Source organism: Numenius arquata, chromosome 10 (assembly GCF_964106895.1).
Source record: "Numenius arquata chromosome 10, bNumArq3.hap1.1, whole genome shotgun sequence".
Lineage (NCBI taxonomy): Eukaryota > Metazoa > Chordata > Aves > Charadriiformes > Scolopacidae > Numenius > Numenius arquata.
Genome location: NC_133585.1, coordinates 15,473,546 through 15,501,414, shown reverse-complemented (window position 1 = coordinate 15,501,414; position 27,869 = coordinate 15,473,546). Strand labels below are relative to the sequence as shown.

At 38.2% G+C, this 27,869-nt stretch overlaps 1 protein-coding gene across 1 annotated transcript in view; it reads right to left on the bottom strand.

Annotated features, from left to right (window-relative positions):
- Positions 1 to 6,720: 6,720 nt before the first annotated feature.
- Positions 6,721 to 27,869, bottom strand: part of CABCOCO1 (ciliary associated calcium binding coiled-coil 1) — a 47,615-nt gene continuing 26,466 nt past the window's right edge. Inside the window, 3 exon segments of the mRNA XM_074155120.1 lie at positions 6,721 to 6,798; positions 11,377 to 11,517; positions 11,909 to 12,031. Coding sequence (XP_074011221.1) covers positions 6,721 to 6,798; positions 11,377 to 11,517; positions 11,909 to 12,031 — 342 coding nt within the window.

Sequence of the window (27,869 nt, the reverse complement as noted above, 5' to 3'; positions counted from 1 at the left end):
TGTCATACATAACTAAGACATACCTTCATGTAGCCCTACACAATAATAATTTCACAGAAATATTGGCACTGATAGTGATTGAATTCAATTGAATAATTGATTCGACTGCTTCAATAGATCAGCCCCCATATCTACATTACTCACAGAAAATTGGAGTAGAAGAAAAAAAAACTAAAGCAAGAGCCTTTGTTAGCAAATGAACATTTCTCCACTGAGCTCCACAGAATTAAAGTCTCACCTGCAACCCTGCAATCCAAAGGTATGTCTTTGAAATGCAGTCAAAAGATCTGTATCAGTCCTGCTTTTACAGCACAACATTGGAAATGGTTTCTGGGGCATCGGAGCTGCATGAACTGGCAATTTGTGAAGTTGAAATGTGACATTTCAAAAAAAGGCTGGAATGATCTCAGAGCAGAACCAACACAAATTTGAATCCTGCTTTTATCCCAACAGCCACCCTGCAAGAAAACTCTGGTGGAAACTGGTTAGTGGCAAAATTGTCCTGACAATTACATGTGACTGTAATTGTGAATAGCAGGAAAGTACAGTGGAGGTGGCTTTCTCTCACCTTGCTCATTCAGAAAACAAACAACCCAAAAATCCTTACTCAGGCTAGAGGCTTGGCAGGCTCACTCAGCTGTCTACAAATGATTTAGTAGCAGAGGAACTGGTGCCACTAAACGTTGAGAACTCCAAACTCCAATCAAAATAAAACACATCATTCAAAGTAATGCAGTAAGCATCGCTGTTACCTTGTCTTTGGTAAAACCAGGCACAGATTTGCTGGAGGAAGAGGAAAGGTGGGGGGGAAATTAAATAAAATCAATCTTCCCCAAATTAGCACTCCCCAGCACTGTGTGCACACTTCTGGCCTTGACATGAGGGAGCGCTGCAGACCCCCAACCTAATAACACATTAGCAGGCAATTTACTAACACATTGCGAAATAGCAGAAATATCACAAGTTCCATTTTTCTTATTAATGGAGCTAACGGCATTCTGCAATGCAGTATCTACATTTTTGTAAGCTTATTTCATTTACTCAGTTCCAAATCAGCAAAATTTAGCAATCTTCAACATCTCTCAGTGATGAGTGAAATTTCTTTCACTACTGTGAAGAAGGGAGGAGGTCAAGAAGGCTTGGGAAAATTTGTTAGTATGATCTATAATATGAATTTGGCGGAAAAGAAATCGAGAACATTTCTTTGGAAAACAATCAAAGGGCAAAGTTTTCCTCTTGGAGCTGCATGGTAATTCATGACTTACATGCTCCAAAGAAACTTGCTACTCTGATGATTAGGATAACAAAATATTCACTCTCTGCCTGACAGACCAAAGATGGTCATTTTTCCTCCCTTTGTCAGTATCGTTCTGTTCAGGCAGGGCCATGGGTGTGTCCCTTGACACACAAATAAAGATAGATCCGTGCATGTCTGCTCGGAAGATTTTAATCTAAGTTAGATACGGCACAAAAAGAAATGACAAAAAGTAACAGAGCATGTAGAAACTTTGGCTGTCTTGTAGAGAATGACACTGCTTTCTCTTACCTGGATCTCATCTGCTCCTGGTGTACATGAAAAGTCAGCGTCTCCGTGGTTCACCACTGACAGCACCTCAAGACACACAAACGACCAATGAAATTGAGGACCTTGACAGTCTCTGAGATGAGCAATCTTGAGCCTCCTGTATCTGTTTCAGCTGGGGTTAATCAACACAAAATTAAAGCATGGAACTTATTGCCATCGAATAATATGGTGGCCAGGAGTACAACTGAGTTCAAAGACTAGACAAATCCACGGAGAAGATGTCCTTTGATTTCAAATCTTGGTTGAGTATGGATGCATACTTTGGCTCCATAAGTTTCTAAAGCACTGATCAATGGAAGGGTATGCCTTCATGAGGTGGATCACCCTCAGGATGCTTTGTTCCTTTGTTCTTTCCCTAAGCATCTCCCATAGCCAGTGCCAAAGGACAGACCCTGGGACTCTTGGATCCTACTCTATCCAGACATGACATTTCATACACTATAATGAATGCAATCACAAAAATAGACTGTTTAGACAAGAAAATTGTGTTAGCTGGAGTTTAAAAGCATTAAGATTCAAATTTTAAGAAAATGTTGTATGAGACATCTACAGAAAGAGTTAAAAAAGAGCTAAATGAAAACTTTGAAATATTCACATAGACTAACCTCAGTGGATGGAGGCAAAATCCTGAAGCCTTCTTTTCAGTCACTGGAGGAACTGGCTCGTCTAGAAGGTGCTTCAGAACACCCTGCAGAGGCTCCCACCATGAATCACCGTCCACATCAGCATCCCAGACTTATACAGCTCCAGTAGCCTTGTTCCAGGAATGGAGAAGGACTGAACTTTTTTAGCTGAATAACTTTTATGGACCATTCTTCCTTGTAGCCTCTAAATGATCTCCTCCTGTCAGGCCATAGTGTCCCCTCTTGTTCCTCCTACCCCACCTGGCTGGGGTACCTCTAGCAGCTCACCTTTTCCTTTTTTGTTCTTTGAGTTAGCTGCATAAAGATGCAAAATACATACAACTACCATTAGGCCTAGGCAGACACTGAGTGCAGAATTCTGCATGAACACAAACCTCACACTTGTGCAGTCTTTGTTGCGACAGTGACAGGGCAAGCTTTAAAGCAGCGGGCTACTAAGTCTACTATGTAAAAAGTCAGGTTGTTTCTACCCTGGAAATATTTAACATTCTGTTCTTTCTGCTGTATTACTAATTCCAAGATCTGTTTAATGCTCTGCATCTGAATGGGATTCTCAATTACATCAGTCACCGCAACTATCCTTTCATTTTATTTTCCTTTTTTTTTTTTTGTCACATACGTGTAATCTGAATCCACAACCACTGGAGCCTGCAGCTTGCTCTGCACACTTGATGTGCCACAACAAAACGGTCTGAAACATTACATTCAGTTTTGAGTTGCTCGTGGCAAGCAACGCCACCTGTGTTTTGTCACTGCTGTCACTTCCTTGTGAACTGTGGCAGAGAGGTGGAGGTGACTTCACCTCGAACACAGCCTCTCCCTAGACTGCCAGCATACAGAACTATGTGGTTGCACACTGTGGCAGGGGCAGATACAACATCATCCTAACATGAGGTAGGAGGAAGAGGAAAGAAAGTGAATTGTCCAGTTACCTGCAGTCTCTCTCGCTGCTGGATGACATGCCATACTGGCTGGTGCCAATAAGAGTACACGCATCCCCTTCACACCCCAGTAAATCTATAGGTGTCGGCTATGAATTCTTCACCAGCCTTGCTATGTGCGTAACTCATGTTAAAATTCACCTGTCACATCCACGCTCCGCCATAAATAGGTGCAAGCTGTGGATGAGAGGGTACAGCCCATGTTAGCTGTACAGCTAACTGTTGAGCAGCTCTCTTCTACACACTTCTGGTTTAGACCAGGATCAAACCTACACTCTGGAGGCTTTTCAGATAAGTACAGTATGTACACCTGGACGAATGTGTTTTGGTGGTCAATTGAATCGTGAGCTTAAGACCATTTTGTGGTCGAATTGGCAGTGTAGGTTATTGAAGAAAATGTCTTTTTCTCACTTGTGAAAAGCTGAATTTGAAGCCTACGCATAGTGGCTTTTCTGGGAAAGCAAATTTTCTAGGAATGCCAGTTACAATTTTAGGAAGGAAACAATGTGGCAATTCTCAAATTCAAATCAAGATTTGGCGCAGAAGAGGAGAATCAAGGCTTGAGAAGAAAAGGTCATGGCAAAACACTATGAAACAGGTAAAAAACTGTTTTCTCTTTTTGTCTCCCTTTCCCATCTTTTTCAAGCCAGCTTTTCACTAAAGCTGCTTTCCATCTCTCTAAACTTCCATCACTGTCAGTATAATGCAGGAAAGCACAGACTGAAAATAAAGCTTTTCTTTTACTAGAAGATAATTACTAGTTGTTCACTGTCTTATTATAAAATCCTAGCAAAAACCAGGATTTTACCATGAAGATGCTAAAAAGCACCAATAAAAAGCATCAATATAACTTATACAGGAAAAACTGCATTTTCATCAGTCCTCTGTCCCCTGGAAAACCACGACTTCTCTGGCAGACAAGGCAGAACATAATCTCTCTTTTCTTCCTTTCTACAAGATGTCTGATTTAAATTGAAAGCTCTGTAGGGTGGTAACCTGTTTGGAACTACATTAAGTATGTGTATTGTAAAGAACTATGTTACATCAACAGTGTTGCAAAAAAAAAAAAAAAAAAAAAATCAGAGATTGTTATAGCAAAGCCTCTACTGTAGGTCCCAGGAATGACAGTATAATTATTTTTAGAGATGACTATAGCAGTAACTCAACATGACACGAGAGACCTGAGAAACAGCAAGCCTGATTTAAACCAATGGAAAAGCCAGGAATGCAGAATGGAGACTGTTCTTAATGCACCATATTGCATCTGAACATTTTGTTCCTACCCATCTATCCAAAGCATGACGTTTTGCATTTCATATTAACATTCTGAAGACATTAAAGGATTCTTCAATTTGATGTTCATATGCTGTGTCAGAACACGCACTCTGACTGCTTAGAGAGATGTTATGTCTACTTTTTACTCATCTTCCCTTCTTCAGCCTCCTAACCATCCTCCCTCCCACTCCCAAAAAATCCCTGGGGCTATTTTATTGGTAGTATTATTTAGTTCAGCAGGAAGATAGTTACAAATACAGTTTGTGGGATTTGAACTTAACTTTGAATTTCTGCAGTACCTCAGCTGTTATGCATATGTACTAAGACTGAATGCTAACAAATCATTGCAGTAATACTTGATGTTCATATACAATTTCTCATCTTCAAAGCACTTTAAAATTTCCCAGAGGTTCTACAAAATCTGGGAGAGGGAGGAAGAGATATGGGCAAAAGCCTTTGTTTAGCATTGGTCTTAACATAAATCATAGTTAGCCCCTTTCTGCTTAGTGCTATAGCAGGAATGTTGTAGTCTTCAGATTTAAGTCTGAAGTGCTAAACAATGCTAAATTGTCAATAACACACTTTCACTAAAAAGTATTTAAAATACTCTTTTTTTCATACGGACAGCTCTCTCCAGAAGCTCTGTTCTCACCTTTGAGTTCAAAACCAGGGAAACTTGTGACATTAGCACAACATGTTGGGAGATGAATTTATGTATCAAAATAAAGGACATTTTGATTTCAAGAAGTTTTGATAACAAAAAAAAAATATATCATATTTCAAAGCAACAAAATAACAAAGAACATAACCAGGACTCTTAACAATTTCAAAAGATTAAAATATTTTAAAAAGATTGTTTTAGAGGCAAAACTAATAATTCTTCATTAATTCCTTCAGTGTTCAAAGCAGAACAGCTAGCTTTTAATAGCTGAAAGGAAGCTCTCACTAATTTGCTGGCCAGCGCTAGAAAGAGCAAGGAAGAAAAACGTGGAAGTGAATTGTTCCAGAGCTTACCGTTCCCGATCACGTACCAGGGGAAGAGATTTTCCTCAATGCCTGAGACCGAGCAAAATACTCTGCCCACTTGAAACTTCAAACCATGGTTCGAGGAGAGGGCAGGCGGTGCCCCCTCCTGGCCGCTCCCGGCGCCGGCCGGCACGGCCGAACAAGGACTTGGAAGGAAAAAAAATGTTTCAAGCGATTATTTTCTTTTTTTTTTTTTTTTTTTTGACTGGGCTGAGTCAGGCTTGCAAACTTTTTTCATTATCACCATAAAAAATGGGGATGAAATGAAACAAAAACTAACTCTTTACTTAATGGGAAACAAATATGAAGTCGTAATGAATAAAACATTCTATTTCTCAAATATTCCACTAAACATGTAATCCAATCCAGCCTTTACGCTTGAAAGCATGACTTACATTCAACATGCTTTCTTGCTTTCTAGGGCACAGAGTTCTGTAACACAAAAATTAGCACAGGCTATGATTTTGAAACATAGATGTTAAACCAGTTCTTCTGAGGTCATTTATTTGGTCAGATTCCTTTTGACTTTGAAACATTTCTATAACGTCTGACAAAATATGGAAACATTCTCAGATAAAAGGTTACATGCATTCCAGAAAAATTTCCACTGAAGTCGAGAGGAACTCTACTTGAGAATATTGTAAACGTGCAAACTCTTCATTTAAGCAGTTTTAATACGGTGGAAATAAAGAAGCATGAGATTGGAAATTTGTTTTAAAGCTTAGGAAGCAATTTAAAATGAAATAACATACTTATGATAAATTAACAACTACAGTGAAAAGTGTGTAATTACATGTTAATTGAATTCTCTCTTTAATATATCTGCAGTGCCTCAAAACGATGTTTTCTCTCCATGAACTCTCCTAGCAAAATTACCTGAAAAAAGCCATAAGTGTAAAGTAGAATCTGTTAACTATTTCATAACTGGAAAAACAGAAGAGAATGAAACTATAGCTTTTTTTTTTTTTTTTTAAATTAGGATTTCTATTCAGAAATAAACTGAACTTCAACATGTTTTAATTACATATCCTTCTGTTTATAATCTTCTACTTAAGTCTAAACTAAATGACAACACTGGCAGAACACAGTAAATTTGAGGAACTGGGATGAACTATTTCTAGGTAAATGTTAACAGAACCATTTTCCTTTATACAAAAATAATTATGTTCAGGCAGGGAGCCAGTCTTCGATGCACGCCATCCCCTACTGTCCAATTTCTGTAAAATTCAACATCACCTTTCTTATCTGGCTATTTAGGACTTTTTAATTTTTCCATTCTCAAAGTATAAGCTTCTTCTTGCATTTGCAGCTTTTCATTTATCTCTGCCTGTAAAGAAAATCAGAAGCAAAAAGTGGTTATGATGGAGCTATCTCAGGCTGCACATTGTCTTTGTGGTTTTGACACACCGTAGTGCAGTAAGACAGACATTATCCTACACACCTTCCTGTTTTGCAGACATAACGGTGTTTCAGCCTGTACTTATGTGATAACACTTTATCATATTACTGTGCACAATCCCGATGTATGGTATGACTGCCATGAACAGGAAGTGATCTGGGACAGGCATTTCTCACGTAACCTTGTCTTGGGAGATAGGCTGATTTGCCTGTATTCTCAGACAGCCTTTACCAATAAACACCAAATCAGAAAAATTGCTTTGGGATTTGGTTGTTGCCACTGTTTTCCTTTGCTGCAGATGTTTGTTCTCTAGTGTAATACATTTTATTGAAACACTGCTGAAATTAGAAAGCATTACTGAAAATGAACAATAAAAAAACATATTTCTGTGATGTTGCTTGTCTTTCTTAATTACAAACACAATTATGAATGTGTATCTCATTCTGGAAATCCAGAGTGCTGTAGACACTGAGAGTTTCATTTGCAAAGTAACATCTGTGGGGAAGGTACAAGGGTTGTGACATATTTTAGTGAAATCCTTGGCAGTGATAATGTGTAGCAATCATTAATTCTTTAGCATTTGGCAACGTGGGATCACTGGAAAAAAGGCCACAAATACTGGGGGGTTACGGGGAATTTATCTCTATTTCTCAATATCAGCATTCATGATGAAAAAAACACATGAGAAATGGAAGGAGTACAATGACAGTCTTTCCAAGAGTCGCAAATTTTGTTCAGACAACTAGAACGGGCTCAAAGATCCTTTACAGACTCCACACAAATTGATCCAAAACTTAGACTTACATTCTTAATGGACTTCACATAATTTTGGTAAAGCTAATGGATTTGGCCCAGAAAAGCTTGCAGTAACTTGCCATTTTAGGAACTTTTTTGGCTTGCCAGTCCTAGAAATCCCTACTAGTGCTATACTGCAACCTATCAACAGATAACCACAGCTAAAATGTTTTCAAAGTTCTCAATAGCTCAGATTAGCATCAAAAAGCTGGAATTTCTATCCCAACTTTGTATCTGTAGAGATGGCCTTCACCATATTCAATCTACCCTCAAGTATCCACAAATATATCCCTATCCCTTTACATTATATGTATACTTAGCTGCTTTGCTGCGGAACATTGATCCTCCAGGCTAACCCTCTCCCAGCCACCCCAGCTGCCTTGCCTTCTCCAGTTTTTATATCCCTCTGTCTCCTTCAGTGAAAATCAGCTGCTACCATACTCACTATGGCTACTGTTGAGACCACTGAGCACCAGCACTATGATCTCAGACTCAAAGTTATTTTATGGACTCAACTAGAGCAAGAGATGTCTCATGTCCCCTGGAGATGTAATGCAGATTGTGAAATCACAGTTCGCTCCTAACAACAAAATGGTATGAGCTTGATCATGTATCAGGTAAAAATCTAATGACAAGATTACCTCAGAAGTCAACAAATCGAGAAATTGGGTGATATATTGGTGGAGGACTTTTAAAAACTAAAAGGAAATTATCTTCTGTGCATATAACCAGAGTTGCAAAAGAAGAATAATAAAAGGCATTTTTCTAATCTGTGCAGTTTTTGTAAAAAAAAGGTCTTAGCACTGATGTTAATGAAATCAAGGTCAAATGTGTGAAAACCACACATTTCATTTTTTATGTAGGTGGAGACAGGAATAAGACAACATAGGCCAGGTTCCCTCCTGTTTCTAAAGACATGTTGAAATGGAATATGAAATCAAATAGGTAGATCTAATGATGGCATCATTATTCCGATTTATATTCCCCATTCATACATAATCCATGTAAAACAATTTATCAATATTTATCAACATTATCTGGCCTGGGACCTCAAGGACAACAAGAAAAACTTCTGTAAGTATGTCAAAGATAAAGGCAAGACTAGGGAAGATGTGGGCCTTCTCTGGAAGGAAATAGGAGACCTGGTCACCCAGGATATGGAGAAGGCTGAGGTACTGAATGACTTTTTTGCCTCAGTCTTCACTAGCAAGGGCTCTAACCACCCTGCCCAAGTTGCAGAAGTCAAAAACAGGGGCTATGAGAATCAAGAACTGCCCACTGTAGGAGAAGATCAGGTTCAAGACCATCTGAGGAACCTGAAGGTACATAAGTCCATGGGACCTGATGAAATCCATCTACGGGTCCTGAAGGAGCTGGCGGATGAAGTTGCTAAGCCGCTTTCCATTATATTTGAAAAGTCGTGGCAGTCTGGTAAAGTTCCCACTGACTGGAAAAGGGAAACATAACCCCCAGTTTCAAAAAGGGAAAAAAAGAAGACCCAGGGAACTACAGGCTGTAGTGCCTGGCAAGATCATGGAGCAGATCCTCCTGGAATCTCTGCTAAGGCATATGGAAAATAAGAAGGTGATTGGTGACAGCCATCATGGCTTCACTAAAGGTAAGTCATGCCTGACAATAGATAAGGGGAGAGCAACAGACTTCATTTACCCAAACTTATGCAAAGCATTTGACACTGTCCTGCATGACATCCTGGTCTCAAAATCGGAAAGGCATGGATTTGATGGACCACTCAGTGGATCAGGAACTGGCTGGCTGGCTGCACTCAAAGGGTTGCGGTCAACAGCTCAATGTCTAAATGGAAACCAGTGACAAGTGGTGTTCCTCAGGGGTCAGTACTGGGACCCCTGCTGTCCAACATCTTTGTCGGACACATGGACAGTAGGATTGAGTGAACCCTCAGCAAGTTTGCCAATGACACCAAGCTGTGTGGCGCAGTCAACATGCTGGAGGGAAGGGATGCCATCCAGAGGGACCTGGACAGGCTTGAGAGGTGGGCCCATGCAAACCTCATGAAGTTCAGCCAGGCCAAGTGCAAGGTCCTGCAACTGGGTGATGGCAATCCCAGGCACAAATACAAGTTGGGCGGAGAATGGCTGGAGAGCAGTCCTGAGGAGAGGGACTTGGAAGTGCTCATGGATGAGAAGCTCGACATGAGCCAGCAATGTGTGCTGGCAGCCCAGAAAGCCAACTGCATCCTCGGCTGCATCAAAAGAAGTGTGGCCAGCAGGCTGAGGGAGGCGATTCTGCCCCTCTGCTCTGCACTCATGAGACCCCACCTGGAGTACTGTGTCCAGCTCTGGAGTCCTCAGCACAGGAAGGACAGGGATCTGTTGGAACAGGTGCAGAGGAGGGCCATGAAGATGATAGAAAGGCTGGAGCGCCTCTCCTATGAAGACAGGCTGACAGAGTTAAGGTTGTTCAGCCTGGAGAAGAGAAGGCTCCAGGGAGACCTTGTAACAGCTTTTCAGTACCTGAAGGTACTGGAAGGTACTCTCACCTACAGGAGAGACAGGGAGGGACTCTTGATCAGGGAGTGTAGCCATAGAACAAGGGGTAATGGTTTTAAACTGAAAGAGGGGAGATTTAGATTAGCTATTAGGAAGAAATTCTTTACTGAGAGGGTGGTGAGACACTGGAACAGGTTGCCCAGGGAAATTTTGGATGCTCCATCCCTGGAAGTGTGCAAGACCAGGCTGGATGGGGCTTTGAGCAATCTGGTCTAGTGGGAGGTGTCCCTGCCCATGGCAAGGGGGTTGGACTAGTTGATCTTTAAGGTCCCTTCCAACCCAAACCATTCTATGATTCTATGAATATTACACTATTTTCAGACCATATTAGATATTTAATAAACTGTGGCTTGGTCAACAGTGTCCAATGTGCTGCATCAAAAGTTTAAAGTGCCTAATGCCACCTGGTTGTTGCAAAGAGGACCAAATTTCAGCAGTTCCTGGGTGGAACCACTCGGTGGATCAGGAACGCCAGGGTAGAACCCAGTTATAGCTGGTTTGCTTCCAATAATTTCAAATGTTTGAGGGAGTACAGTTTACAAAATAACAATGATCTACTCTGCTGGCTTTCCACATGTTTCAATTTATAGACCTCCCTGTAGAGAAGCACATCACCCTACAACAAATTTAAGTCCACTGACAATAGCTTTCTTCCCTTTCATGAATCCCATAGAAAGAACTCATGGACTCCTCAGAGTCTGCAGACCACATACTGAAACCTGATCTGTTCCATTAGGGCAGCTCTTGTATAGTTATGCACCTACTAAATGAAGTCCAGAATTGGCATAAATGTGTTATTTCTTACACAGATTGAAGGATGTGTAACATAGATGAATCTAACCCTTCTATTAAGCAAACATTGCATATACTCCATCACAGCAGCTGATCCTGAAGCCCCAAAAAGGAATTTTATCACTGACATCACTGAGAGCAGGATTTGGCCCACGTTTCTTAACACGTAGTAATGCTGAAGATATATGTTGTTATATTACTGAATATTTTTTATTGTATCACATGTAAGCTGGCTAAAGTAGGAGTTATTTATAGAGGCTAATTCACATTTTTACAGCATATGGATGTGCTTTTTGCCAGCTTTAGCATGAAATACAGTTTATATTCACTAAGGCTGAGCTAGCTAATTAACCATAGACAGAATTAGCGAATAACATTCTAGTAATAGTACCTCAAGGTTGCCAATAACTTCACTTGGGATTTCACCCACTGCGGACTTCTGATCTTCAGCAGTGACACCAGCCAAAGCATCTGCCTCGAAGGACTCTACCTCCGGACAAGGGTCTTCCAGGTAACCTTCTTGATCAGACCCCTAGCAGCAACCAGCCACAGGAAATACGTGAGTGACAACATCCTCCTGCTTTCTACAAGACCAAACAGGGTCAGCCCAAAGACATGCAACAATACACAAAGCCTGCTTTTGAGAACTCCTGCTCTGACAGAGACCATCAGTGTTTCTCGTTCACTGCCCAGGCCAGGCAGATCCTGAGGTTATGAAGTCGCATGAGGAGAGAGCCCAGAGGGGCTGACTCAAATGTCCTCTATTGACTGATTAATGCATTACAACCAACTTCATTCAATCTTGGAAGAGAATGCTATATTCTGAGGAATAAATATCATTAGTGACTGGGCTCCAATGGGGATAAATGACGTAGGAGACTCATAGCAAAATAGCTTTTAAAAAAAGGAAGAAAACTCTATACCTTAGATTCTGTCTCTGCAGCTGTTGGTGATATTATGAACGATGAATAGATATCTGAAGGTATGCCATCTTCCAGCAGAGCAGGGAAGGGGGGAACTGAAGGTTGGGCAAGTTCAATCACATACTGGCAGAAAAGAAAAGAGAAGAAAAGAGAAGAAAAGAAAAGAGAAGAAAAAAGAGAAGAAAAGAGAAGAAAAGAGAGAAGAAAAAAGAGAAGAAAAGAGAAGAAAAGAGAAGAAAAGAGAAGAAAAGAGAAGAAAAGAGAAGAAAAGAGAAGAGAAGAGAAGAGAAGAGAAGAGAAGAGAAGAGAAAAGAAAAGAAAAGAAAAGAAAAGAAAAGAAAAGAAAAGAAAAGAAAAGAAAAGAAAAGAAAAGAAAAGAAAAGAGAAAAGAAATTCAGATTTAATTATTGCTCAGAGGTTTATTACAAATTTTTTTAAATGGAAATGAAATGACTGGCAAACAACAAAAAACAATACCTTTTCTGTTACTGTCCAGGTGCTCAGAATGGGAAAACATACTGAAAATGATTATAGATCAGCTTTAATTTCTAGCTGCATCTCCAGGGGCCCTCTTTATAATACTTGGAAAGAACAGATGATTTTCATAATTTCATAACACTACAGCTTCTTACTCATGTGGATAATTAAGTTTAGAAAACACAGAGCTTGGGTAACACGGAGTTTCCCCAATGCAGATTTGTCACTTCTGAACAGGGATCTCGTTGCATTTTGGTATTAAAGGGCCCACCTGACCACCGGGGTATTCTTTCAACGGAGTCGGCTGGAGCAAAGTTGTAGTGACAATGCAACAAATAAGGCCCTGAGAAAAATATTTTAAGATGTGACTATAATTTAAGAATTGATAGAGGTCCAAGTTTTGCTGTTTCATCAACTTGCGTCCATTTCTCTTTCCTGTGAACACAGGAACCTCACTGGTATTCTGCTGGCGTGTGAACTGCGGCTCCAGGAATGCTCTGTCAAGGAAATGGTTTCCCCCCCTCCTCCCCGGAGTAGCTGGATGCAGCGCTTAGTCTTTCCTCAGGTTCTCACGAGTGATGCAGAAGGCGGCCCTGCATCCTCTAAAGAGACAAGGGTCTGTGTTGTTCTTTTTTTAAACATGGATGACAGAACATACATGCCAAATAGTGTGACAAAAGGCATTTTTGAAGGAACCAGGAACAGGTTAATACTAAAATGATATGTTTGGGGCCTCTACGATGGGAAGAGCCCACTGAGAATACCAGGCAGATGTTCCAGTTCTGAGTCAGCTATTACAAACATGATTTTGCTTGGACAGTGTAAGTCAACTACATTAATTCACATCAGGGCAATTGCAGCTCCCATAAGTTAATTTCCTCATACCTTTGAAATCATAGTGAGGTGGATATTTGGTTTGTGTAGTTACTTGCTACCATTAAACACGCTTAAGATATTAAAGGTTCTGTACATTTGCAAAAGCGATAGCAAAAATTGAAAATAAACAGTGAAACTTAGCCATTGTACTTTATTACATTAAAAATCTCCTTTGTAGTCCTAAATGCTTTTCAGAAGTTATGTTTGGACATTGTAATTATCTTCAAGATAGTCAGAAAGTTTAGGTTTTGCATCAAAATGAAAAAGCCTTGTGTTGAGCTAAATGTTTTTCTTTCTAAAATAAAAAGCTTTGTTTTCAAATTCTATTTTTTTTAAACTACAGCTATTTTGATTTAACAAATATTTCTATTTTCTCTGATTTCTCACCTTATATTTTCTTATTAAAAAGTATTAGCTGAGTTGGATGAGAATTCACGATTACTTTCTGCTTCTCTAAAATAACATTTTTTGGTTAGTCAGTTAACTATTGACTCAAAATGTTTTCTTTGTCTAGATTAAATCATTATTCTGTTTATTCCCTCCAGTCCAAATTTTAGAAAAATGAAATAATGTAAAAAACTAGACCGGGTTTTAAAATCAATTCCTGGCTGATCAATTACTTTTCTGTAGCATGGAAAAGATTTTCAGAGGTTCTGTTTTAGAGTAATATTTTTACTTCACTGCGTCCTTTTAAAGAGAGCCATTCTTTACTCATCTGTTCTGTGTCTAATAATAACCCTTGGATCATTAAGAAATAACAAAATTACAGCAGAACTAGTCTCTTTAATGAGCCATAATAGTCTCAACATTTAGCCAAAAGTTTTTTAAAAGATTGTGAAACTTCAATGTAGAATATGAAGTATTTTGTTTAGTAGTAATAAGTTTATGAGCAGTATTACAGTTTACAGCCAAAATATAGTGACCTAAAAATGCCATTCTGCATTGCTCCTTCCTATACATTGTGTCCTTAACAAGTCCAGGGGAAAATTAGAACGAATGAATTGTGGTGAGAGCCCGAAGCCAACAAACGTATTTAAATGAATCCTTCTGATGCAATACTTTCCCGTAAAAAATACAATTAAGTCTTTGTATTTCCTTTGAACAAAACCTCATGTTTAATAGCACCAATGGCTCTGTAGTAAAATCTATTTAAAAACAGAGAAGGAGACAAAGTAAGTTTTATACAGTTACAGTCAGCTTTAAAAAATGTTGCTAATTTCTGAGTAAATTTACGGTGAATTACTTCCACTGACCTACATTAAAAAATTCATCCTCCTTTTTTAATTCCTGAAGATTTGTCATTATGTGAGCATTATTCACTATGACAAAGATGTATTACTCAAAGTGTCCTCTTGAATCAATATAACTATCGAAATGTGAGAAATAGTTTGGCAAGATGATAATGTCTTAAAATTAATTGGCAATATTTGCCTGCACATTGCAGTCTGATGGGTGAGGGAGAATTAAAAAATAAAGGAATCGTAAAGCAGTTGCACAAATGTAGAGGGCATATCAGTGTCAGCTACAGATAAAAGGATGCTCCAACAGAGACTGGAGGAAGCAGAAATTAAATGCAGTATTCTTACTAATTCCTAGGTGCGGTGGGGTGCCAAAACCCCACTTGAATCCGGACAAGTTAGAGCAGGCTAAATGATGCTCTAAGATTTAATAGAGGGTAATGCAGGAAATATCATTCAGCGTCACCTTTACTTTCCCATCCTCATTGCATCAAGCCCCGGTGCAGCCACAGTCCAGGACTGTAGCTGGTGTTCAGATAGTGCTTGCAATGTACAGTCCCATGCCACAATTTTTCTCTGAAATTCTTTCTAGTAGAAGTTTGCATACAGAGAGGTAAATATCAGGAGTGTCATGTTGTTCTGTACATAAACCCGCATACTTTCCTTGTTGTTGAGAGCTAGCAAATTACCTTTTTACAAATGTGGGCAGAGCAAAGACAATAAAACAGTATACAGGAAAATTTCTAAAACAGAATAATCAGGAAAGAAGATTGGTAAAGCATTCTAATAAATGAGTTCCACAGATGTGGTAGTTATTATAAAATTAGCTTTGCATAACTTACCAATATACCATTACATTTTCCCCCAGATGTTATCTGTTACTTAAATTAATTTTGCTTAAGTTACTATTATTGCAGATTTTATCCACACTGTATTTTATTATTTAAGTTTCTGTGGCATAAAACAAGCCCTGGCTGATAGCATTACTTTTAATAATATATGTAAGAGGTTTTAGTATTATACAAATGGCTGCTGGGTATATCTTAATAGTCATAGCACAGAACGTCTGCTCTCAAAATATTATGTAGATTAAAACCAGCTATTTACTTACACTCTAATTCAAGTCATTGGAAAGGTTTGCAGTATTTATGTATGTGGTATGAAGGCAAACAATCTACTCTGGGAATAAACATCAGAGTTTGGAAATTAGCAAAGCTAAGGTCAAGGTCAGTTTGGATTTACTAACATACTTGCTGAAAATTAGAATTTATAGTTTATGCTTAGCTATTTCACAAATGAGAAAAGAGGCTGAGGGGGTGGTGTATTTCCCTCTTTGATACAAGGCTTTTGTATCATAGAAATATTTTAAAACGACCTTTTCAGCTTAATATTAACTGAAATTCTGTACTCCTCTCCACAGAGTCTTAACATAAATTCTCTGTAGCTAATCTTACCAAACACAGGAAAATAATTATTTATAAGGATTGGAAAAAATCAGCATGGACCATTTCTAAAGCCTTGTAACATCTTTCAAAGCCTTTCAAAGGGCTTTCAATGGATATGGATTTGATTTTATATAAATGATAGATGCATTTAAAAAGGGTGTTCTTTGTGTGTTATTCTCTATAGTCCTATCATCTGTGTAGTTTGTAATTGTATGCCATAGGACCTTATGCTACCAGAGACCTGCACAGACTTCTCTCTTACATATGATCATATGTGAGATTTGCTATGAACCAAAATATTTAATACAGGATTTATCTTATTTTGCCATTCATGCTAAGCATGCCCAGCTGCACACCTACAAATTTCAGTTGCTGGAATAAAAGACATTTACAAGATATGGTTTGTTAGCTGCTTGTATTTCATGTGGTTGAATTTGAATGAATAACTAATGGACAGAGATGCACTGTCTCACACCAACTCAAAGCAGCCTGCCTTTGTTCTTTTCCCCTCTTTAACCTGCCAGCATATGCAAACACAACAAATCCACCCTACTTGTCTTCTGAGGCATCACCCTCCAGTGTTCTCACAGGTGAGGAGGTTTTTGGGAGGCTGCTGGTAGCTCTACAAATACATTTGCCATCCTATTTTGCAGCAGTGCTATACACAAGGTCCAAATGAAGCACTCAACAACTTAATCCAGATGCACAATCTGTGCAGTGTGACTAAGATGGCAGAGCTTTCTTTTGAACTCCTTCACTGTACACGTTTGTAGGAATATTTAAAGTAGAATTAAGATCAATGAGGGACTAAACTTGGCCTCTGAAGTATGTTCCCCAGTTGCTAATGATGCACACAGAAACTCTGTGTGCATATTCCTGGGCAGGAGTTTTCAAACCACTATTCCTTAAATGAGACAAAAGTTCAGTAAGTCAAAGGTATACTTTATGCTCTTTTTCCTGCATTTCAGAATTCAAGTTAATATGTTTTAAAGATACTTTTCCATGTTTCTGAGCTGAGATGTGAATCAACTTTGTCGACAATACATCAGTAATTAATCTAGTCCAAAATAGCTATCTGAAGCAATTTGGTGCCTACATTGACAAAACAGGATCTACTCCTCCCCCCAGGAAACTGTAAATCAGTCAGTGACATCTGGCCTCAAGGACATCAGAGTCATCTGAAATGTGGTAATTTATATTAATGAACATCAATATTAATTTTTAAATAAAAAGAATTTGCTACTGCCATTATGTTTACATACAGAATATTATTTATAGCTTGTGTTCCTCCTTTCCTACATTTTGCCCATAAATTATTGTAAGGAAACATGCTGTCACAGTTATAAATATTTTTCCTTGGAGTTAAAGCTTTTACATATCCTCTTACTGTTTTCAGTAACTATATGAGGGCAACAACCAGGATTTTCTTGCTACTCCAGGAACTGCTGCCAATTTTAATGCTTGACTGAGTAGAAAAGGGTGCTTCTACAAAAACAACCAAAGCCTTCCTCTCTAGAGATATCTTAATGCAGAATGCCCTTAATACCTAGATGCTGGAAGAATATCCTAACATACCAGAAAAAAAAGAATACTGATTTTACCGGGCTGCAGTCATCTATTTCTGCTTTTACCAAGCTTCCAATTATTACTGCCAATTCACAGATTATTTAGAAAGACAAAATAAGAGACATCCAAAAAAAAATCCCCAGTTAGCTTTCATGCTGAGGACACATCACTAAATGATTCACCTTGGAATGGTCACTCTAAATTCACATTGTGTTTAGCATTGCCAAATCTCCTAGAGTTATGGGATTAGAAGAGTATCTCAGCTTTCATTTAAAAATAAAGTTAGTGTCTAGCTCTTACAGTCGTAGAGGAAAGATTGAAAACAAATCTTGAAAGCTCAAAAGCTAGACTGCAAGCAAAAGGAACCAAACAACAATTATTTTTAAGCAAGTCTCATGATTTTTGGGATCTGTCTCACCATTTTAAAATGCTTGAGGTTAACAAAACCCTTTTAAAAACAATGCATACAGATTTTGAGAAGGGGCGAAGGATTTATTTTTAATACCTGAAAGTGCAACTCTTGTATATCAGGGCTCTTCAAAGTGCCAGTCCCTCCTTTCTACTTCTACTTCACCCATCAAACAAGCAAAGAGAGGCAGCTCCTGTTCTGGCTGTACAGTTATACTCAACAGCGATCTGAAGCCATTTTAAAAAAAAAAAAAAAAAAGTAATCAAGAGCCTTTCCCACAGCAACCACCTTGCTGGATCTACAAATATTTAAAAAAAACATACGGGTTTTTTTACTAGTCATTTGATCACATTAGAAAACCATGAAACTACGTTTTGGTGAACCCAATGCACAACAGCCAGTCTAATACACTGGAAGCATATGCCAGGCCAGAGCTTTACATTTCCTTCTTATGCATTTCTTTCTCCAAAGCACTTAATTTGGAAAGATCTGACATGAATGCTTAAAGGCATTATGATAAAAGTATAAAAGCATATTTGGTGAGGTGCATTTTGGTTCCTCTTTCTGGGAGAAGGCTCCATACATTTTATAAAGCCTTGCTACAGTCTCATACACGCAGAAAACCATTTTGCATGAGAGCACATGCCTTTGGCAACTAAGTGGCCTGTAAGAATTAAATTGCTTAGAGGTATAGTGTTCATCACACCTGCTTTAGGGGCTTTGTCAACCCCCTAAACCTAAAACACCTAAAACCCCCAAACTGCGCTTGCAGTAAGCGCAAAGATGACTGTGTCTCCTCAGGGAAAGCCAGAGCAATTAAGATAAATTAAGAACCTAAACATTGCTTAATCTACCTGGTCCACAGCAAGCACAGCCTATTACCTCTTCCATTGACTATACAGGGAACCTAGGAAAGCCCTCACTCAGGCTCCCCGCTTTGCCTGGCACTGAGAAATATGAAACATTCCCTTTTTATTCAAAGGATCATTGTAGACACTCAGCGGTGATTAACAGCACCACACATTCCTCCTGCAACCCTGAGTGCGTATGGCCAAAGTCAGATGGCTGTTGGCACTATGTTGGGCTCTTTTTTCCAGGCATTACATCCGAGGTGCAGCAACATTTCACCTACTATTGTTGTTCCATAGGGCTGTAGGTCAGCCTGTCAAAAAATGCTAACGTAGACGTGCCTATCTCCAGCATGGATGTCTATCTCTGACATGTCTCACACTGTGTACACACTAGTTTGAGCAGGTGTGTGTAGGGAGCTGTGTGTTACCCCACCAGATTTCTCTTCCTTCATTAAGCACAGTTGTCGGGCTTTATGTAAATGTGAGTACAATGTACATGAAAGAAAAGCACTAAGAAGATTCCCAAAAAACTAGGAAAACTCTGAAAGAAACCTTTGAAACAAGAAGGGTTCAAGAAATGACTGGGAGCTCCTGCTGAGAAAGTCTGACAGCAGAACAGGATTTTTTTTTGCTGTTGATACAGTAATGTGTATCCACTGCCTCAAGTTGGAGAGAGGTCCCACCTCCTGCCTTTGTCCACTGGCACTCTTGGACAGCCTTCCCTTCCTATCCATTTCCTCGGACACCAGCATTTTTTCCATGCAAGACTGGTCATGGACAAGTCCCTCACACAACTGCCCCATACTCTCTACATTCCTGCACCACCAATTGACAAAGCAACAAGCTCTCTCTAAACTCCTCTCAGTCATCAGGTGCATTAGATGTGAATAGGCTTGTCTATATTGATTCACCCCTAGCTGACGCTACAGAAAAAGCTGGTCTAACATTTAAAAGATTGCATTAAAAAAAAAAAAAACCAACAACCTAAAGAATATTGATTCTGAGCTAAGAGGAAAAAAAATTGCTCACACAATTTAAAAATTACAATATAGATTTTTTAAAATATGCTACATTCGAAAACTTTTCAGGATATACAGTCACATAAAAATGGGGAGCTTGTGTTCTTTGTTATTAGACCTAAAACATAAAGTCTTTGCCTGAGTGTGTAAGTTTCTGTTAAAACAATAATTTGTCCTGTGGACTGTAAATTCAATTACTGTTTTTATTGGAATCACATTTTGCTTTGGAAACAATCATGCAGAAAAACAACCAGTAACTTAGACATCTTAAAAACATCTTAAAATAGGCATGGCTTTGAGAAAAAATCAGTTATGGTAATTCTTCCACTGTGAACTACAATGTTTTTTAAATCCATTTCCATATTTTTAATTAACACCTAGTTCAAAAAAAAAATCTTACTGTAGGTCATTTTAATCACAAATGGGAAAACAAATTTACTTTATCAGAAAATTGACTTGACACTATTTTAGGGACTTATTTTTCATGTTTTTATCATCAAAATTAAGTTATTAACATACATTTTCCAATTTGGGAATGCAGAAGCAAGCCAATTTTTCTCTCAAATTTCAGAGTTACAGTTTTCAGTCACCTCTCTATGTGAAACTAGTCTATTTTAGCACCAGAATATTTGATCAGTACACACAAAACTCCACATAAGTCTAAAATATCAGTACTTCTTTACAATTGCGTTCATATATAACTTGAATCTGCAGTATTCTAACCATAGCCTGTTAGTCAAAAGAAACCACCACTTCCTTATATCACACTTGAATTTCATATCCCATTGTGAACAGGCTCTCCTTATTACAGTACATGTTCATAAATCTGTTCATGCTGGATCTCAGTTCAAATGCTGGGGTTAGTTTTAATTCTATCTTGTAATACTGTCATTCACGTTAAATAAAAATGCAGTTGTGGATAGCGGCAGAGTTAGTCTGGTGAACGCAAGAGTTAAACAAAGCTTTGTTTCAGCATAGCTTTGCTTGGTGGGTGATTTGAAATCTAATAAATTTCCTCTTGGTAAACTGCCAAAGCCAACCACACCTTGGATGATGTGAGGTTGTTTTCGACAAGGTAACATCTCCTTACAGATTATCTCCTCCCACTTTGACTTGGAAGGTTTCTGAGAAGAGTCATTTCCATTTCTGTTGGGGCATGAAATGGTTTCTTGTGAAAAAGCACATAAATCTCATTCTGGTTTGACTTGTTACGAAGCTCATGACAAACTGTATAATAATGTAGATATTTCAAAATTTGTTTAAATAAAGGATGAGAAGAAACAAGCATTTTTACTGAATGATTTTTCCCCAAATGAAAAAAACAAAACAAACCAACACTCACTTAACAACTTATACCTTATAAATTTTAAGTTAACTTTATCTTTTAGAAAATTACCACACACACAAGTAACACACCAACAAAAACCTGACATTTGTTCAAAGGAGGTTTCCACAATCATACAGAATTTTAATACAAGTCAGGAATAAGAGCAAACGCTTCAAACTTTGAAGTGAAAATCTTGAGTCGGCTACAGAATGGAAGAATACAAAGGGCACTGAGTTGAATCGTACGCTATCGGCTTTCCTTTCCCCCCCTTGTGTTTTGTCTTTTTGAGAAACTCTGTTCTACAAGAATAGGCAAAGACAATGTCATCACAAAGTTTGCACACATTTTGCCTGATGAGATAAAGACAATGTGTCTATGATGGTCAGCTTTTATGGAAAAAAATGAAGCAATGATGTCAAAGGGATTTATCTATTTATTCCTGTTAGCAGCACCTTTTCCCTGGCAGCTTTCCTAAATAGCAACATCATAACTACCTAGAGGGAGCAAATGCCAAACAGCAGTGTCTTCTCTCTTAAGAATGCACAGCTATACCCAGAAACATGACATTGCCTACTCTCAAGCTGCTGTCTTTCGCTCTAACCCTCAGAAGAAAACACCTATCAGGAATATCAAATGTGTCTGGATTGCCAAGCAGAGAAGTTGAGGAGAGGGTAGAAAAATCACTAACGGCTGGAAAGCTCAGCTGGCAACAGAGAGAAAGGCGGGGTGGATGGAGACACAGGAATTAAATTGGTCCTGTGGAAGGAAAGACTTACTCAGCAGCTCAGGGAAAAGGGTGGATCGATGCGCAGAGGAAGAGAGCAGGAGCGATGGGAAGTAGCTAACAACAGAGAGAGGCAGTAAGGCTAACAGATCCATCTTCACCACCTGGCAGCAGAGTGCAATGCTGAACTGTAACATCTATTATTCTTGCCTCAAACTCCCCTTTGGCCCCAACTGCCAAGCATGCCAGACTGTGTGAAGCAGCTGAATGTCTAGTGTGGCTCCAACGGCATCTCTTGTCACCAAACCAAGATTTTACCTTACTTTTCCAATAGATTAATAACCTGAAGGTCATATCAAAGATGGCACTCTAAAGACTTCTGGAGGTGGGCCCTATTCAATTCCCTATCTACATCAGGCTATTTCCCTCTGATAATCCCTTGCTCCATCTAGACAAAATGTCACATATCCTAGGTCCTCCTTTCATATGATTCTTTAGTTTGATTTTAGCATTTGGCAGAATAAGAAGCAACTCTCACTGTTGCCACTGGGTTTGTGTTTTTATGTTGGCCAGAAATATTCACCTATGCACCAAAACAGTCTTTCTCCAGCTGCCACAATCCATGTACATATACACATGTACCTGTAATGCTAATTTTTATTTAAGCTTAGAAGGACTAAAAAAAAATGCCTCTCCCCCCTCCAAAAAAAGGTTTTTAAAGAAGGAATGATACCAAGAGCTGAAAAAAGAAAAGACTTTACAAGAGACCCTAAAGAGAAAAGAAGTTACCGAATATAATATACAAATTTTCAGTATAGTCCCTTTGCACACGCTATCTTCACATTTATAGGACTGACTGGTTTAAGTGTTCTTTGCAGGTGTTCATTATATCATGTATACACCCTAATAAATTATACTGGGTGTAGAGCTCCGTGTGGAAGAAATAAAGCTGATGGAAGACACCTTTGAAAAACTTGGCCCCAAAACCACAACCAGGTTATTTCTCTGTGACAAGAAGTAACTTAACAGAAATATTTATCTCTCAATAGTAAATTAATCTCAAAACAACATCCTCTATCACAGAAAGATCTTAAGGTGGTCTTATAATACAAGCGATAACCAATTTGAGCAGTTTAACTGGATTTTTTTTACAGCCCTAAAATTATTAAAATTGTGAACTTTAAATAATTATATTTCAACCAATGTTTTACTAGTTCTCTCCCTACCTTCTCTGATTTTAATTTTCTCACTTGTCAGCATCTCTTGGCAGTGAGAACAAGAAAGATCTCAAACCTTTGCTGATTGCTTTCCACGCAATCTGATTTCTATAAATTAGAAGTTGCTGATGGGGAAGCAGACAGCAGTACCCTTTGATCAAGATACACATCTTGATCTCTTTTATCATTTTTTAAAAAAACAATAATATTACAACAAAAAAAATCATCATACAAGCTTTTCGATCAAAGTGTGTCACTGTCTGCTTCCCAGTCAACATACTGCCAGTAAATTGGCAAGGTGCCCGGAAAGAGCAGGCAGCAGCTGGTGGGTTTGATTACCATCTGTATATCCACTAATGTATAAAATATTATGTCTCCATCTAGTGGGCAACTGCATTTAACAGGAAATTTGAAAATGGGTTGGAACCAGCTTCCATGGATGGCAGAAGGAGCTTTGTTAGACTTCCCATCAGCAGAACTGGGGCTCTAAAGCTGTATCATGTTGGAAATCTATCTAAAGCAGGAAAGGCATCGAAGCCCCACTGGTGATTCCATTGCTGTGCTGGCACTTGCCCTTGAAATCATGTTTTCTCCAGAAGCATTCAAAAAATATCTATTTCTGTGCTCTCCCAACAAACCAGCTCTTTCTAACGCTCTGCAGCACCCTGGAAGTCTTAATGGCCAAAATTTGAAAATGCGAAAGAGATAAAAGGAAAAGAAAGTCGAGAGCAAGGATGCCATTCACGTCCAGAGCTCCTGAAATAAACAGTAAGTAATTAGATGAATATGCCAAGACAATGTCTTCCTTTAAGAAGAATTAAACTGCAGTGTATTAAAGCATTACCCCCCAAAACTACTTCATGACTGGACATGAGAAATACTACATTAACTTTCTCATGCCATTTCAGATAACATCCTTGAATGATGTTGAATAGCAACAGGTGTAACACGAGATACGCAAATTTGTTTTTCAGAAAAGTGCCACAGAAACAGTCCTTGGGACACAGATTTTTGAATCCATGTGGGGAGAAACTGAGGCATGATCCAGCTCTCCGACAGCTCTCACAACAGACACAGGACTAGAACAAATAGCTATTAAAAGATAAATTCTACCACGTTCATTATACCACCCTTCCTTTCATTGATTACCATCCTTTTTGACAACAACTCTGCTAGCAATGTACTGACTGGACATATTTTGTGCGCAGCCGTCTAGAGTGAAAACTGCATCCTAATGAAGAACTATCAGTACAGCAAAATGAAATAAAGAGCAACAACAAGATCATACTATTGATTTTTTCCATCCACATATGGCCTAGACCTAAATTCCTTTAACTTGAGAAATCTGTTGAGATAACTCTCCAACATAGCGTGATTATGTTTCACTTAACGACTTCTCTGGATGCATGATAGGCCCTAAAATAGCTCTTCTTTTTCTGAGTATCTTTTAATAAAGTTGTTCAAGATGCATTCTGATTTGACATACCTAAACTGGTTACAGTAAAGCATTTTCTACTTTTATCATATACTCCATTGCATTAGAAGTAAGTTTATTACTCGATAAGTAATTCATTCAAAGCAACTTCAGTTTAACAGCACCTAATAGACACAGTCACTTAAGGTAGCACGTTGGCAAGTTTCAGCTTTAAATCAGAAGCTGATCTGTCTATGAAGGCAGATAAAAAAAATAAATCAACCTATCAGAAGAAAGCATCATTTTAAAGAAACTCAGGCACGAGTGCTTAAAAATGAAGTCAATACATGCCAACAACTTTTGTGCTAATTTATTATATCGCTTGTTTGTGCAGGAAGGGGATGAGATTTATTTCAATCTAATCTAATTCCCTTTATTTCAACAGAAACTACAAGAATTTGAAATGATTGCTGTTCCCTCAACAATTTGCTGTGATAGAAGCTTTATTTTTCAGGTCAGCACTCTCCGTTTTTGATTGCTCAATGGGAACACCACAATGGCTAAAAAAAGAAGGCTCTGAAACATTAGGAAATAGAAACTGCTGACTACCTGGTGAAGGAATAATGATTTATAATATATGAATAGGGGCAATAATTGGATAGCAGGCTGTACTCAAAAAAGCCTTAATTCACAGATCTGACATCAGAAAGTCATAATCCATCGATCTAGCATCAGAATGATGGATTATGACTTTTTAAGAACATGTAGACATGTCAGCTTCATGAGCATTACGGGAATCGTAGTCCAAATTGTTTTACTGAGGTCATTTGAACAATTTCAGCTTTTTTCAATAAAGCTGATGCACTAATATTTTGAAATGTAAAAGCTCTGTTGGATCCATTTTTTTCTTTCAAACCCTAAAAATCCTCCAACCAAATAGCCTAGGTTGCCATAACTTGTGACTGAAGAACTATTTTTCTTAAAATTACTTCAATTCTGCATCATTTTCTTCCAAAGATGTAAACAATTTTAAATCCTAATTTTTATGTCAAAAAAAGTTTGTATTCAAATTTGGAGGTGAAAAAAAAACAAGGTGCAAAGTGGGGGCTTAACTAGCATGTTTTCTTTCAGGAAGAGCACTAACATATACTGTGCACGTTTCCCCCTGGGGCTACTGCAAAAATATCTAAATTTTGACCTCTGACTCCTTCCCTTTTTCAACCCTGATTTGGTTTTAACTTGTCACTGCCAAAAATAAAGTTATGATGTGAATTTAGATGGAATCTTTTACGAAAAGAAATAATACTCTTGCAATGTGTGAATACCTAGTAGTTGAAATCTATTTTTTATAAAGAAGCTTTTCTCATATTAACTCAAAAAGACATCTAGCCCCTTCAATGAAATACTTGGAACTTCACTTTCCTCATAAAAACAAACATGGGCTAAGGTTATTGAATGAAAAATTCAGGAAGGTTCCAGAGATCCTTTAATTGAGCATCATGTACTTATTTACAAGTATCCACGATTTCATTCATAAAATTCTATTACAAAATCTTCCAGTGGCATTTCACCATTACAATTTAGTGAAGCCACCTATAAATTAACAGTTGCTACATTAGATCAATTCAATGGCTCAGACAGGTAAGAATTCTTCAAAAAATGCTTTCTGCTCCAGACAAGTGTTGAAAATAGAAAGAAAATCCACATTAAATATAAAATATGACTAAATATTTCCAACGTATACACATATTAAAACTATAAAAAACCTGTGACTAAAACCTCTTCCAAAGGTATAACAACTTTAAGTGTACAAGTAACAAGGGTGAAAGGGCAAAAGAAACAAACCAAACCAAGCCGGGGTTGCCTTTCTCTATATTTTACCCTCAAACTCCTTTATATCTCCAGTTGTCTAGAAGGCTGAGTTTCTCTTTCATGGGTCTTTCTCGCCTTATTTGCTTCTTACTTGTAAAACACTTTTAAAAGAGCTTATGAAACTTTTTTTTTTCCACTTTTGTATATGTTCATAACTAAAGCCACTAAGAAAAGGAGAAGAAGCCATAGGGCTCTTTTACAATGGTTGAAAGAATTTATTTCACTAAAAACCATGTACCATTGAGCAAAGGCATCCTGGGTCCAGTCTCAGCCCAGACTTCAAAACAAACAATGACAACAACAAGACTAAAGGAAGAGAAAAAGCAGCTGTGGAACAGTACCTTTTAAAATCTCAATGGGTCATAGAACAAAAGGGAAAAATAATGAACTTTTTACAACAGTAGACATAAACAATTTACTTCATTTTGACAACTAAATATGAAATAGCTAATAAAAAAAAATCACTGCCATGTTACACACACTCCTTCCTCTAAAGACACCTAATCTTCTTAGAGGTCTTGCATAAAGGATCACATTACTGAAAAGCAACTACTTCTTTAAAAAAGCCTTCAACAACTATAATACCACACAACTGATCAAAAGAGAGAGTACCTCATTCGATTAACTTCACTGGAGAATTAACATTGGCAGGTTGTAATTACTCACTTGGAAGGTATTTATGAGGACACCATGGCCAAGAGTTTCCTGCTTGTGATTTATATGCTTGAGGTAATGACAAGTGGTCAGGATATCAGTTTTGAATCTTCTTTCAAAGAGCCTGTTGTGCAGTGCCCTGGCAGCATCCAACCAGGTTCACTATTACGTCATCATCAACCACATTCTACCTGAATTTTCCTTGGATCCTTTCCGACCTAGTATTTACCCAGCTCAATTAAGCTTATGACACCAAATGAGACCAAATAGGGTGGCTACAACCTTTCTAACCTTTCCAGACTGAAAAATAAACACAACCCTTAGGATTGCATGCGGGGGAAAAGAGAAGACTTGTAAATTGGGTACCTGCTGATTCCTCCTCTTTTTTATACCTTTGCATTAGTCCCACCTATTTTATTGTTATTAAACTGCTTGTATCCGTTCCTCGTCTCCACTGACACCACAAACTCATTTCATGTATATTATGAAGCAGCAGTCAGATGTTAACTTTCTGTCTTTAATGATGTGTGCTTGAACCAATGACCTTGAAGTGAAAGGCTCTGTAGATTTTTAGTATTCCCTCGATACTCCAGGCCCCTTTATTCATGTGGTTTATAAGCAAAACCTGTGTGCAAAAGGGACGCTTACTCACAATTACTATTATGATCGTTCTGCTGTGGCAGTACATTGCACTGAAAAAATATGAATTATAAATTGCATGGGTTAGTAAAATTTAAATCAAGCAAATGTTTAATATTAAGCCATTTCATCTTTTTCCAAAGTTCGGCAAATTTATTACAAAGCATTGAAATTGCACTTCAAGCCCTAAGGCTTGCAGTGTTGGAGCCTGCCTGATTAATGTAATTAAAAGA